The following is a 15,689-nucleotide window of genomic DNA, read 5'->3' as shown; positions in this document are numbered from 1 at the left end:
AGATATTTGATTGTTTTTTGAGTGTTTGTTGTGGTTGAAAGAATTGCCCCCATGGGTTAGCGTTGTAGCTATCCCTAGCGTCGTCTAGCCATGGTGTAACTCTGGTTTGCCTGCATCAATTTTAGTCGCGTTTTTTGCTCCCCCCAACACCGGGTGACCATCAGGACAACGATTTAGGGGTCAAAAATGGCTGGAATTCTCCTTTAAAGTTGGTATCTTGGTTATAGGCAGGCACACAGAGGCATCAACTGCCCATCCAATGAAAACTCTGAAAAAAAATCACCGTCTTAGCTCTTTTTTTTTGAGCGTTCACCGTTTTCTGTAATTTTGTCATTGGTCATCAAAAAATGCACTGCTTTCCTATTGGCCACTTTGAAGGTGTGGGTGTGCTCCTTCTTTACATTATCGCCAAACCACCACTTCTTCACACATGTGGTACAGACAGGCCAGGGTTTCTCTGGTTCTAATGAGTTGTAATAGTCTTGTATAGCTTCACAGTTGAGTTTGCACATTTTGCAAGCTGCATGTTTCTTTGAGGAAATCCACCCAAATAATCCCACACACACCCACACAAAGATGACATCTAAAGACCTGTGGTCCCTGCCTGACTGCCCGTCTGTCTCTCTTCTTCTTTCACCTCTCCCTACTTCCACCACTGTGCTTTGGTTTTCATCTCAGGAGTGGACCGTCTACAGTTCACTAGGTCACAGTCACATTGTCGCTGCTGCTTTTCTCTACTGTGTACTCTGTAAAAAATATTCAGTCAACTGCAACAACACCTTGACGGGGACAGCCCTATGAAACACACATACAAGTCACACACACACAAACACACACTGGACTTACTGGCTCTCAGAATGTTCTCATTACTGCCACATCGTGACTGAACCTGCAGAGAGAAACACATATTCTACATTTGTCTTCATGACAGGACAGTCCAGCAAAGGGTTTCATGTCCATTAGTGTCGAATGCAGAGACAGAGAGTTTAACTGTGACATTTAAAACCAGCACGAGCACAGGTCTTAAGTTTGTTCTCATTCCCTGACAGAACAATGCAACACAGGATTTACAGTTTTTCTCAGTTGGTTTGGCTCATTTTTCGAAACAGAAATTACTTTCTCAAAACAACACAGACAAACCTCCAAATAACTTGGCAATTGTTCACAACAGAATTGTATTTCTCATTCATTTCATCAATTTGCAAATGTCTTCGTACATCTTTGCAAATGATAAAGTACAGATAGCCTGCAGTTAGCACAATGTCCAAGTGAATAGATTTTATTGATCTAAACTGATCATCTCATCACATGCACAATAGTCTGTTCAGTTGTCAAAATTTGTCAAGAACATTACTACTTACTTACTAATTTTACATACTTGAGCATTTTATTAAAAAAAAAAAAAAAGCAGAACGCAATAATTACTTTTCCTGGTAATTAGTTATATAATCAGGGCCGTTGCTAGGAATTCTGGGGCCCCTGAAAGAATACCAACGTGGGCCCCTGACTTTTATTACAAAAACCATGAATACCATATATTTATTTACAGCACTGTAGGCTACTCATCATTTTCCTTGTTTCTGTTTATGTGTTTATATTACAGTATATTATGCTGTATACATTTTGATGAATGGAAGTTACTTTACATGTGAATAAAATGGCTACCTTTCCTTGACAGTAGGAGTGCAATGTGTGATGTCAAACCTTGTAGGCTACTACCCTAAATTTATAAAATTGTTGTTTTATACACAATTGTATTCTGTTAGCTAGACAAACAAAACTGTACACTAACTATTGTCACTGAGGGACTGGGCTCAGACTGAGAGGAGGACATGAGGTCCTCTGCCATAGTGACAAAACATCTAAACATTTTGACTTGCAGTGCTCACACGACGCCAACGGGACGATGCATTTTGGGGAAACTGACTATTTGTATGAGAAGGAAATTTAGTTTTGACACATGAGTGAACTGTTTTAAGAGAAAGATGAGCTTTTGCAAGTGATCTATGGTGTTGTGCTGAACTGCAAATGATCTAGTTTTGAGAATGTAATTTCTGTTTAGAGAAATGAGCCAAACCAACTGAGAAAAACTGTAATAGAAACAGGAATGAGTGAGAAGTCTCATCAGTACAAATCTGTCCTTAAGACACATGATCAGGTGTCAGTGTGTGTTGTCCATCACTGCTATGATATCATCTCAGCCAACATAATCAACATACCGTACTCACTTTGAACTTTGGACTATTTTCGTACCAAGACAACAGGTAAACACAGACAAAGTCACAGCAAATTAAAAACAGGTCACAAAAATAAAATTGGGTGGTTTCTGAAATGAAAAATATACTTAGAACTAAAAGAAAAGAAAAGAAAAGAAAAGAAAAGAAAAGAAATGCTAACATGACAGAGGCTATTAAAAAATGACCTGTCCTCTATGTAATCAATTTTCACATAAAGATGGATTTCTCTGAAACTGAGGTAAATCAAATAATAATGGTAATTTCAAATTGACCTCAAAGACAATTCCAGCATAATTTGAGTTTTTGCAGATTTTCCTAATGAGAATCCTTCAATGTGCACTGATTGGGACAATTATTTACTTGAATGTACAACAACTGAAGATATTTATATTTCAGTTTGCTGAACCTCACAGTCCCATTCACGCCCATTCATTTCCAAGCATCACACAAGTCCCAAGACTTTTAATTTGTTAAGTAAAGGTGAGCTCACTGCTGTGGAATTCAACTACAACCTTCTGTATGCAGCTTTACTGTATTGCTATTGCATGAGTGCTGAACAGAGATTCAGGAGGCGTACTGAATAACCTTTAACTGCGTGTAGGTGATCATGTTGTTGTTAAGTTGGGTCCAAGCACGTCACCAAATTAATTGTTTGTTCCTTTTCAAGTCATGAAATCCAATTCGTAGCCTCTAACATACTGGGAGTTTGTTATGATAAGAGATTTAAAAAAAAAAAAAAATAAAAAAAAAAACATTAGAAAAGGGTTTGGGAATCCAAGAAATAAGCAGAAACTCGAATCACACAGGAACTGTCCATTACTGGTTTTTGTCATGTACTACATATACATGGGCAAGAAAAAGTATGAAAAATAGCATCAGAGCTTCATCCATGGACTGATGAAACTGACATGCAACACTGTGTAGAGTGTAGGCTGAAAAGAGAAGTGCCAACCAACGCCCAAACCCCCCAGAGGTGAGGTGAGGTGTGGTGGAGGGAGCGTCATGATTTCAGCCTGGACAGCTCCACGCCAACAAGGGGGGAAATTAATTCCCACGTTCATCCCCGTGTCCTCCTGCTGCAGCTCAGCAGAGAAGCTGCCACGGACAGAATCACTTAAAACAGACGAGATATCCACTTTGGTCAGAGGCCAGACCTGAAACCAGGAGAGACACTCACACCAGACTGAGGTGTCTGAGGTGAATGGTCCACAGCTGGTCCTGCACATTGGACAGCTACAGGAAGTGTTGTGATTGAGGAGGTTTGACCAATTATAAAATCCATCAGCACTGTGCATGTTTAAAGCAGAAGTAAGCGATCCGGTCGTTTTGGCTAATGCTGCGTTCCAGGCAGGCTTTTGAAATCGTAAGTTACGGCTTCAAGTCACGACTTACGACTTTGTAGCGTTCCAGGCAACCCGCAACTCGTGTTTCTCCGACCTGTTTTACCTGTGAAAGTCACTATAACGGCCACTCGTAACTTCCGACCCGTGAACTCGTACCAGATCGAACTGGTACGACTTCACAGGTCGGAAAAACACGAGTTACGGGTTGCCTTGAACGCACCATAACGTCTTGTCAGCCGACGGAGTTAGCAGCCCCCGCCCTCGTCATGGATCTATTGGTCTTCGTCCCTACGTCACCACATTCAGGCGCATCCCTTGGCTGCACACACAGAGAGGACCGCCCCTTTATGCCGTTCTCTCTCCTCATTGGATAAAAATTGTAGGATACAAGAAATGTTTTCTCCTCGACTCAGAGCAGAGCAGAGTGACTGACAGACCCGTGTTTCGGTCCAAACACTCTATATAAGTGATTGCTGTGGGAAGATATAACTATTTAAGACTTATATTAACACAAAAATATCGCTTACTTCTGCTTTAATGACTGACACAACAGATCATAATAGCTTGTGTGTTGTTACTGTAGGGCTGTAGGTGTTTGTCTGCTTTAGGTGAAAATCAAGATCAAGGTTTTTTGTTTCCTTAGTGTGTGTGCGTGCCGTGTGCAAAGATTAGTGTGTACCTTGGGTGTCGGGCATGAGGCGGTGGAAAGGCGGGAGGTCGCCTGTGTTGCCCGTGGTGACTCAGAAGGGGTGGAGCTTAAAGAGGCCGAATCTCGTGGAAGCACCTGAATGCCTCGAGAAATGATCGAGTCCGGGATCTACACACACACACACACACACACACACACACACATACACACTTAATGCTACTGAAAGAAGTTCCTTCAGTTGTTTTACTCTCAGCTAAAGCCGTGTCTACATGACACTTGGATTTTGGTAATGCAAATGGAGGAATGACAGGAATGTTTGTTTCCTTTACAACTGATGAGAACACAGACAGCCCTTCCTTCCCCTCAGAGCTGGATAACAGTGTTGTGACAGACAAATCAGCTGCCAACATTTGATTCTAGGGGTGGGCATTGCCAAGGACCTCATGATGCGATACGCATCACGATACTTGAGTCACGATACGATACGATATTGCGATATCCACATTTTGCGATATATCGCGATATATTGCGATATTCTACGATATTCTACATAGTTCACTGAAAAATGTAAAAGGCATTATGCATCTTAAAATCCGAGTTGTATGTAGTACATCAGACGATAGTGATAATTCATGGGACAAAACAATCAAAGTCAAAACAATGTAATTCAAATTATCCATGCCATTTTATACAAGTGCAAGTTACAACAACATACTGTATTTGCATGAACAACACACTGTCTGAGGTAGCAGTACAGTGACACCTCGCGGAGCAGAGGTGCGGAAGACGTACTGGATTTACGTCTGAAACATGATTTATTATTTGAAAAAAAAAATTGAAAATTATTATTATTTTTTTTTTTTTTGAAAAAAAATATCGATATTTAAATATTGAATATCGATATCGTATCGCGGTATAAAGTATCGCGATATATTGCCATATCGATATTTTTGCCCACCCCTATTTGATTCCATCATTAATGACATCATGGGTAAAACTGCCTTATTTAAATATGGATAATTTTATTGATGACATACTGTATGTAGCTGGTCTGCATCACTTTATATGAGATCCACACAGCTCATTGTGAATGTGCAATCTGTGTAGTGTTTTCCTCTTATAATCAAATGTGATTCAACTCCTGTTCACCACAGTGGGACAGTAAAAATGAGATCATGAGTTCTTATCAGTTGAATATATATTATATATTATCATATATTACAGTGATGTCAGCGTGTCCTTTAACAAGTGGCTCCTCTCAGTAACCAGGACCTTTACTGTGTGTGCACAGCAGTACGTAAGAGCAAAGAAACCACTGTACATTTACTAAAGATGTTTGAGTGTTAAAGCTGCATCATTTGACGCCTGGAGCCCACTGACAAAGAGAAATATTAGATTCTATTCCCAGTGTTTCTGGTGATCAAATGAAATTAAGATCAATGTTTTGGTCTCCATCAACTCCTGAGAGAAATATCTGCTGCCAGCTAGCTACTAACTTTGACTGCTGCTTGGTGCTGGGCCAGTGATACAGTGGGTTTAATCAAAGTGTTTACATTGACAGCCTGACGAACCAAAACACTGAAGCTGTGAGCCACCTGATCTACAGAGCTGAAGGATAAGCTGTTGACTACCACATCTTCCATGCAGGCATTTGATCAATAGTTAAAATAAGAATACTGATTAAGCACAGATTTAGGTGCACTAATTACACTTTCTAAACATGTACATGCTGAATGGAGATTTGACCACAATGAGGGAAAAGAGACATTTTGAGAACAAAACCGATATATGACTGGGGGATGTACAGTATCAACATGAGGAACATGGAACATATTGTGAAGTTCTACTTTAGCTTAGGTTATAGATAAAGCGTTATGTTTTGGCTGATCATTATCATCAGCACTGGAACATTGAAAAGATTGTGATTCTATACTTAGTTTGCTCTGACTGTCCTTTCACCTGTTTGATTGCTTGATGGCAAGATTATGACTTTGTTTTTTATTAAATTACGACCTTATTCTATTATTATTAAACCATTTCTCTTATAAAAAGTACAACTTCTCATAATGTTATGTCTTCATTCTCATAATGGAGGTATCAAACATGTTTTCAGTACTCTCCATAAGCTTGATGCTCTCGTCTGAAACCATAAATCACATCAGTATTTACATATCGGTGACCCTTAAAATAACTACATCATGCTTCATATTTAAAGGTATATGGGCTTCACCTTGAAAAGACTTTGTGGGCTCAGCCCTGTGTTTCTGACAGAGGACTGATCAAGTGATGAATGGCAGGAGGAAGGTGGGTTTGTGTGCGAGTGTCTCACCTGCTGGTCATGAGTGCAGGAACAGGTGAAATGAGAGGGTGGGGTGGGTGAACTGTCTGGCAGGTAGGGACCCCCCTTAGCCATGACCACAGCATGGCTTGTCTGATGGGACACACATGCATGCACACACACAAACACACACACACAGACAGACAGACAGACAGACAGATGCAGGTGGGTATATACAGACAGGTGAATGAGATGAAATGCATGTGATTACAAAGAATATTCACATTTGAATGAAATACCCACTGCACCTGAAGATGATACTCTAAATCCTGCCAGCATTATATTGGCCATTAAAGGGATAGTTCAACATTTCTGGCAAATTCACCTATTGCCATAAATCCCTATAGTTTTAGCAGGAGGTTCGTTACCTTTAATTGTCGGTGCGAGCCGGGCAGAGATATGAGCTGCTCACAAAACGGAACTTTCGCCTTTCCCTCAAAACTCCTCAAATACACACTCCAACACCTCCAAAACACTCTGGTAGACAAGTTGTGATCCAATCAATCTCCAAGGAAATGTCTCCAAGTAGCCTACTATTAAAATATTTCCTAAACCAGCAGCTTTTGTCAGTTAAACTTAAAACTTGTAACATTTTCACATGAAATCTGAGGGGTAGACATAAACCCTGGAATGATCTGCTGTCTATCATTATTTCTTATCTATTACTTTTAATACTTTCTCTTTACTACTACTACTACTACTACTACTACTACTACTACTACTACTACTCTTTACTCTTGTTTGCAGTCCTGTGGCAGCCTGTAGCATGTAAGTATCTACAATACAGGAGCCTGTAGCTGCAATGATCCAATGTTTACAATGTGATCAATGATCAATTAAAGTTTCATTCAACATCCAGTTACCTTGGCAGCGATGGCAGCTGCAGTGATGTGGGAAGAGCCATGCTGAGGATGATGGTGGTTGTGTGCATGTTGACCTCTCCTCCGGTCGTCCTCCTCGTCTTCCTCCTCCTCCTCGCACTGGGTGCCACGCTCCATGGTGTGGGTGTGGGTGTGGGTGTGGGTGTTGGCGTGGGTGTTGGTGTTGGTGTGCGTGTTGGCCAGCAGAGGGGAGGGGGAGGGCAGCTGCTCCAGGGCCGAGTGTGTGGCTTTAACCCGCACCGTGGCCTCTCGCAGCAGGTCGATGGCGTGGGGCAGAGCGGGCAAGATGAACTGAAAACACTCCTGGAGAAAACAAATTCAATCTAATTTAGGACAAATTCAACAGGACATGACTTGACAGTTACAAATGACACTAGTCGGCAATGATTATGTAACATCTTTAAAGGACAATTCCAGGCGAATTCAACTCAGGGGTGTATTTTCATATCATTTTAGGTCTAAAAGAATGAATCTGAAGATTTTCAGTTTAATTGCTCCTGTTTTGCGGTAGTTGCGTCTGTCCCCGCATCGCCACGGCAGCAATGAATGGGAGTGGATGTAAGTTCCGCTGTTTAGGCAGTTTACAGCCCTCAAAGCCGCATTTTTTTTCCACAGACAGCGTCAGATGGCGACTCAAACATGCACCGAGAAGTTTATTTACTTCAAGCAAGCCGACATGTTTGTAAAACTAGATCTAATTCAAAGTCTCCCGGAGTCTCGCGCGAGCCCGAAGTTGCAGTGCTGGTGTATTCAGGTGCAGTAGGAGCTACCGCTTGTGTCATAAACACAGGAATATCAACTCTTTACTTGCTTGAAGTGTACATTTTTTTCCACAGACAGTGTCAGATGGCTACTCAAAGATGCGCCGAGAAGTTTTTTTTACTTGACGCAAGTAAAGAGTTGATATTCCTGTGTTTATGACACAAACGGTAGCTTTTCCCACTGCACCTGAACACACCGAGCACTGCAACTTCGGGCTCACGCGAGACTCTGGAAACAGCCTAAACAGCAGAACTTACATCCACTCCCATTCATTGCTGCCGTGGCGATGCAGGGACAGACGCAACTACCGCAAAACAGGAGCGATTAAACTGAAAATCTTCAGATTCCTTCTTTTAGACCTAAAATGATAGAAAAATACACCCCTGAGTTGAATTCGCCTGGAATTGTCCTTTAACCCCAAGGACAAAGTAGTATAATTTGAAAATGATAAAAGACTATTTTAATTTTTCCCCTTTTTTCCCTTTTTTTTAATTTGATTTATATATATTTTTTTATTATTCTTGTATTTTGTTATGTATTTATTAAATTATTAATTTTAATTGTAACTTATATCGCTATACAGCCTGTCAATCATTTATTATATGAAACCATATGTCAGGATATGTTCTGTAAAATGACTAAAATGTTTAAATTAAAAGTTCTAAAAAAAAAGAAAATATTCAACAGGTGTAATGTGCGTGTGATGAATCCTTTTTACACCTTAGGCAGCTAGGCTGATGAGGTGCATCCACTCACTGATGTATTCATTGCTGCTCTGTGGAAGTAGCTGGACTATAAGAGATCCATGCTTTGTTATTTATAACATAACTATGTTAATATAATCAAGATATACCGTAGATATCAACACAAGTTTATTTTTATTGTTGTTACTATTTTGTGGCTAGTTGAATCCAGCAGAACATTGACATTATAACACTGGCATTCTATTAGCTTTAGAAGAGCAGCTGCCACAGAGCTACATTAGCATGCATTTGGATGCATACTGATCTGTTTGTGCTCTCTCTACTAGCTCTTCTTTGGTCTCCACTCTTGAGTAAAATATCCTCAGCTGCTAAATGTTCTCTTATGTTAAGCAGCTAGTTGCTAACTGCAGGGCAGGAATTCCAGGCCCATATATCTAATCTCTGATCTTAAAGTCAGTCAGTACGTTTACATGCAGAGCTTAATCGAGCTATGCTCAAAATTCGATTTTGGCGTCAAGTCGGACTTCTGTCCTTGTCTCAATATACATGCAACTGAGAAAACCGAATAACTGACGGGGTCACCTTGTAAAAAACTGAATATAAACAACTTAGTGAGCGTAATAATAAATTCTCAACTGCAGCCCCCCCACCCCCCCTCTCTCTCTCTTTTATTTTTTTTAAATAAAACCCTCTTGCTGGTTGCGCTGTGTGAAATGCATTGAATCAGCGCTGTTGTTGGGTTTTTTTCTTTACTTTGCGGGATTCAGGCGGCTTCTCTGCTCCACTTGGTGCCGACTCTACGGTTGTGGAGCATGCGCACATGCATTGTCCAGTTATACTCCGACTAAGGCGTATACATGACGGAGAAAATCGAATTCCAATCGCATTATCTGGGTGTCTTAATCGGAGTGCTCCAACTCCGATTTCAGTCGGACTAAGGTGTTTACATGCACTTCAGTTGTCCAGTTAAAGTCGGATTAAGGCAATAATTCCGTTTTTTCAAGTGTCATGTAAACGTACTGAGTGTGTGCTCTTGATCATTTCAGATGAGTAATGACCCATAGCACTCTAACAAGGACAAGGTACAGGTGAGTCAAGCATTAAGGCAAAGAGTTGTACCTGAGAGCCCTTCTTACTCCCTGGCAGGTTGATGATCAAAGTTTTACCACGGATACCACACACCGGCCTGGAAACAGCAGCAGAGAGCAGATTAGAGCAGGAGGGGACACCGAGCACAATAATCTCATTAGAATGAGACAGATTAGTGCTCGGTAGCAGTAAAAACATCAAGTCCTCACCTGGACAGCATGCCTAGTGGTGTAACGTTGAGTGATCCCATCAGCATGGCCAGGGCCATACCCGGAGCCTCTCGCTCTATCACCTCTCTGGTGGCCTGCAACACACACACACACAGACACACACACACACACACACACACACACACACACACACACACACACACACACACACAAGGACTCAGTATCCCAGCCCAGTATCTCTGACCTGGTCAACGATTTTCCAGGTTTTCCAGGACACATGGGAACCCTGGTTAAGATGGATTCAAGGATCAACCTATTAGATTTGTGTCATCCTGACCGCACAAAACGTAGTTTGGGCCTAATAAACGCAATGACAATGCAACACCCCTTGGGAATTTCTTCAAGTTTGGTTCAAAAAGGTCAAAGGTCAACTCACTTTTTTAGTAATTACTCAAAACTTCACATATCAATAATAGCAAAAATGTTCACACAACTGGTTCTCATGTTTTCTGGCTCTGGTTCAACAGAGATACTGTACTTGCTAATTTAGCCTCTATAACCTTTCCCACAGCATGATGTTGCCTCCACTCAACTCCACTCTATTCCTTTTTCTGGTTTTCAGCTTTACATTGTACACAATACCTGGTATCAGATTCTAAGTGAATCCTTAGAATTCTCTCTTAACATCAGTCCAGGGACAACAGATAGCCTTTTGGCTAATTCTGGCATGTTTACATTTGTTAAAATGTTTTATTAATGTGCTTTGTCGCTGATTTTTAAACCTTTAAATAAATAAGTATAATTTTCCAAGCTAAAAGGTGACTGCAAAACAGTGCAGACTGCTGATTGGTCACTATTGTGTCATCACTACAGTAGCTGTGTCCCTGTTCAGGGGCAGCTTCCTTGTAGCATCCCTGAGGGCTGCTTTCCAAGACCCATTCCTTCACAGCAGCGCAACTAAACTGTCTTGTTTCAAAGGCAGCCAAGAAGGGTATCCTTCTTTTCCTGGGCAATGAAGAAACCAACCTGTGGAACCTCCACAGAGATTAATATGGCTGCAAATAATGTTGCCCCACAATATTAGGTTTAAAGCAGAAGTAAGCGATATTTTTGTGTTAAAGGGACAACGAGGAGTTTCTATTCGGTTATAAAAAAGTCTCACGTTAATGTGGATGAATCTCCGCTACCCACACTTGTTAATGGGCCCATTTTCGATAAATATATCGTTCTGTCTCTATCGTTATTTTGTTATTATTAGTGGTGGCGGCTCGACCAGCATTTCCTTAATGAGAATAACGCCGCGGAATCGCCGTTTATGGTCGGAACTACGACGGTAACTGAACCTCTTTGAACCTCTGACTTTAATTATTGATGAATGACAACATGAGTCCGTCTTGCGCTGGTCAAAGAATTCTACGGTGCGCGCGGAGGCTCATAAATGTAGTGTGAAAACACTTTGCTTTTCCAAAACTCCTCGTTGTCCCTTTAATATAAGTCTTAAATAGTTGTATCTTCCGACAGCAATCACTTACATAGAGTGTTTGGTCTGAAACACGGGTCTGTCAGTCACTCTGCTCTGCTCTGAGCCGAGGAGAAAACTTTTCTTGTATCCTACAATTTTTATCCAATGAGGAGAGAGAACGGCATGAAGGGCTGTGTGTGCAGCCAAGGGATGCGCCTGAATGTGGTGACGTAGGGACGAGGACCAATAGATCCATGACGAGGGCGGGGGGCTGCTGACTCCATCGGCTGACAAGACGTTATGGTGCGTTCAAGGCAACTCGTAACTCGTGTTTTTCCGACCTGTGAAGTCGTACCAGTTCGATCTGGTGCGAGTTCACGGGTCGGAAGTTACGAGTGGCCGTTATAGTGCCTTTCACAGGTAAAACAGGTCGGAAAAACACGAGTGGGTTGCCTGGAACGCTACAAAGTCATAAGTCGTGACTTGAAGCTGTAATTTACGGTTTCAAAAGCCTGCCTGGAACGCAGCATTAGCCAAAACGACCGGATCGCTTACTTCTGCTTTAAAATAAAATGAAATGAAGTATATAAAAATATCTGAGCTGACGTATCTTGATTGAAATTTGTGATGTCAAAATGGGGTCACGAGCCAAAAAAGGTTGGAAACCACTGCTGTAGCCAGTTACATTTCTGTTTTAGTCTTATTATTATAGCGTATCGGACCCTTCTTGGTATCCTTATCCTCCTTTATGTGTTTGTCATGATATGGTCGACTTCACAATCACTTTGAGTCAAGTCAAATTCTTTTTGATGTATATATTTCATATTTTCATTTTATAAACTCTTGCAGTCAGTGTGTGTGTGTACCTCAGGTGTAACATCTCGTGGGGCGAAGCCAGTTCCTCCAGTAGTAAGAATGAGATTCAGCTCCTGTTCATCACACCACTCCAGAAGAGTGTCCTGTACACAAGTAAAGACACACACTGTTAACGTCTGTACCATGTTATCTCAACAAAGAAGGAACCTGGGTTCTAATCCTAGTGTTGACAAATACCTACATTCTGCTTAAGTGTTTTTATACATACAACTAGGGATGTCACAATTACTTGTTTTCACAATTAATCGCGGTATTAAACGCCACAATTAATTAATCGTAAAGATGCCTAAATACCGTCACTTTCCAAAAAAGATTATGTTGGAAACACAGAGGGAGATGTGCACCAAAGTAAAGGAAAATTTAAGAAATACTGGTCCATTTACCTAACCTAACATACGATTGGTAGGAATTTAAATGTTAGCGAGTCATTTGTGCTAAAAAAAACAATGACAAACTTCAACATTTGGTGTTGGTGACAATTAATGACTTGAATATTTAAAGGTGTACAGAAAAGAAAATTGAATTTGAGCCCACTCTGGGTCATAAAATTAGTGTAATAACTCATCTATCAGACGATGTAGGCCAAACTTTGTGCAAAATTCTATTTTTGAGTAAATCCGTGATGAAAGTGTGTATTTTAGTGTAGTTTTTTTTTTTCGTATTGGATAATGCAGGCGCACGGATTATACGTCAGCCTGTACACGATTCACTAGCCACTGATATTGGATCCGTAATCCGTCATTCAAACGTCTGAGACACGCACACACACACGGAGCTCGGGCTCGCCCCAAACTTTGAATATCCCGCCCGCTCGATAACGACCAATCAAATTCATTTTCCTTACTCGGGTAAACTCGTGTTGCAGCTCGTGACAACTCGGCGCGACAAACGGGACAAACGGCCATTTCTGTACACCTTTAAAACACTTCCCCTGCAGGATTAATAACTGGTTAATGGTTATATATTAATAAGAGAGACTTAAAATATTTAGAGTAAAAAATTAGTATTGTAATTATATTTTGACTGTATTTGATTTTACCCATTCATATGATGTAAATTAATTAATGCATAATAATCATGATAATCGTAACACCGTGATTATTTCTCTGACAATAATCGTACAAAGAAAATCTATAATCGTGACATCCCTACATACAACACTTATTGGATATTCACCACCCAATGCTGGACAGGAACCCAAGACCTGACAGTACTTGCTCTGCTAACTGACTACTGATTCAAGTTCCACAGGTTTACTCTGAACCTGTGGTGGGAGTATTGTATTGTATTGTTTCTCTGTGAGAGCAAAAACCAAGACACATTCCTATCAACTTGTTTCTACTTGTTGACATGGCAATAAACTTCTGAATCTTGAATCTTGAATCTCTGCCTTTAGCTTTTGTTCACCAAAAACATAGGATTATCTACAGTGAACTACACTCTGAAGATCCTGGACAATAATAATAATAATAATAATAATAATAAAAAACCTCCATCACTGCACTTCAGAGTTTATAGTTAATCACAGTTTATAAATGCTTTCACTAACTATTAACTTCTTCTGAATTTCTAACTCTCTGTGTATCATTTCAAATGGAGGGAAACCTCAACAAATAATATTATTCAAGGCCTAAAGAAAGAAATAAGAAATGAAGACTCTACAAGTCACTACAAGCTGCCTTGTACGAGATCAACACAAAATCATGTTCTCATTGCATTCAGGGACTAGATGAGGACTGAACTGAGAAATCCTCACTGGCTAAATGTTGGATGATGTCAGACAGCCCTGCCAACTAGCAAAAAAACTTTTTTTTTTAAGTATATTTTTTGGCTTTTTGCCTTTATTTGATAGCTCACAGTAGAGATAGACAGGAAAGGGGGAGGCAGAGAGAGGGGTTCAAAACCGGGGCTGCCTGCGGTGAGGACTGGAGGAGCCTCTACATGGGACGGCCGCTTTACCCACTGCGCCACACCACACACCGCCCCGCGAAAAAAGATTAGGGTTAGGGTTAGTGCCAGTGGGAGTGCGTTAAGTTAAAGAGATAGTAGTTTTTTTAAAGTGGGGTTGTATGATCTACAAATAGCCCCTAAGTACTTTAATTGCAGTAGAAGACTCTCTGCACTACTCCTGTTAGCAACGCCAGCCCATAATAGCCCTGCCCAGAGATTTACAACATACAGTGTTGTGAATGGACCCAAAGAAACGGCCTATTTTCACGGTCTAAAAGAGGTTTTACCTGAAAAAAAATACACAGTTCCATTGTTCGCTATAATATAATTTTTTCCAGCCCTTCAAAGTGCAGGAAAAACGCAGTTTTTATTTGGAGCTAACCAACTGCTGATCGGCGGGCGCTAACCCTGGGCGGAGGGATACGTGAGTTGGTTAGGTCCAAATAAAAACTGCGTTTTTCCTGCACTTTGAAGGGCTGGAAAAAATTATATTATAGCGAACAATGGAACTGTGTATTTTTTTTCACGTAAAACCTCTTTTAGGCCGTGGAAATATTTCTTTGGGTCCATTCACAACACTGTATGTTGTAAATCTCTGGGCAGGGCTATTATGGGCTGGCGTTGCTAACGGGAGGAGTGCAGAGAGTCTTCTACTGCAATTAAAGTACTTAGGGGCTATTTGTAGATCATACAACCCCACTTTAAAAGTTAAAAACTTTTAAAAAATGCTACTATCCCTTTAAGCGTTAAGTCAAGACTGTTACCACAGCATATTGTTGCGTCTCATAACCTGTGTGTGATGTTGTTGACGGTGCTCAAAGCAAAAAATACATACCTTGATTTCATCGATCTCATCTGGAACTATCTTGTAAGCTGTTATGACTCCTCCTAGCCTGCAGGAGGTGACACACATACAGTAAGTGTAATACAAGTGTGTGTATGCTGGTGTGTGTGTGTGTGTGTGTGCAGACATGCATAGATTTCATATATAGTCTCACAGTGAGGGATCATGGACCAGGTCCTTCAGGTTGACTCCACTCCTGTCCTCAGCCAGGTTCCTGAAGCAGCTGTCACTGACTGAAGAGGAGAGAAGTTCAGGTTACACCACAGACCACCTCTGGCAGTACGGATGGGACACATTATCACATATTAACACTAACACTGATCCGTGACACACTGATTGAAAGAGTTGACATTCATAAGATACTTAAATAAAATTAAAAAAATA

The 15,689-nt window shown here is 40.8% G+C and overlaps 1 protein-coding gene across 2 annotated transcripts in view; it reads right to left on the bottom strand.

Annotated features, from left to right (window-relative positions):
• Positions 1-15,689, bottom strand: part of gphna (gephyrin a) — a 51,519-nt gene that overhangs the window by 27,081 nt on the left and 8,749 nt on the right. Inside the window, exons 2-10 of one of the 2 annotated variants that reach the window (XM_085768296.1) lie at positions 15,460-15,538; positions 15,297-15,354; positions 12,502-12,594; positions 10,213-10,307; positions 10,034-10,100; positions 7,431-7,751; positions 6,559-6,660; positions 4,260-4,397; positions 847-889 (exon numbers count right to left, since the gene is read on the bottom strand). In XM_085768296.1, coding sequence (XP_085624422.1) covers positions 847-889; positions 4,260-4,397; positions 6,559-6,660; positions 7,431-7,751; positions 10,034-10,100; positions 10,213-10,307; positions 12,502-12,594; positions 15,297-15,354; positions 15,460-15,538 — 996 coding nt within the window. The remainder of the gene's footprint in view (positions 1-846; positions 890-4,259; positions 4,398-6,558; positions 6,661-7,430; positions 7,752-10,033; positions 10,101-10,212; positions 10,308-12,501; positions 12,595-15,296; positions 15,355-15,459; positions 15,539-15,689) is intronic. The other variant, XM_085768297.1, reaches the window with a different exon arrangement.

The sequence above is a fragment of the Trachurus japonicus genome, chromosome 22 (genome assembly GCF_045865225.1).
Source record: "Trachurus japonicus isolate A0001 chromosome 22, Traja_1.0".
Taxonomy (NCBI): Eukaryota; Metazoa; Chordata; class Actinopteri; order Carangiformes; family Carangidae; genus Trachurus; species Trachurus japonicus.
This window is presented reverse-complemented; position numbering and strand designations above follow the sequence as displayed.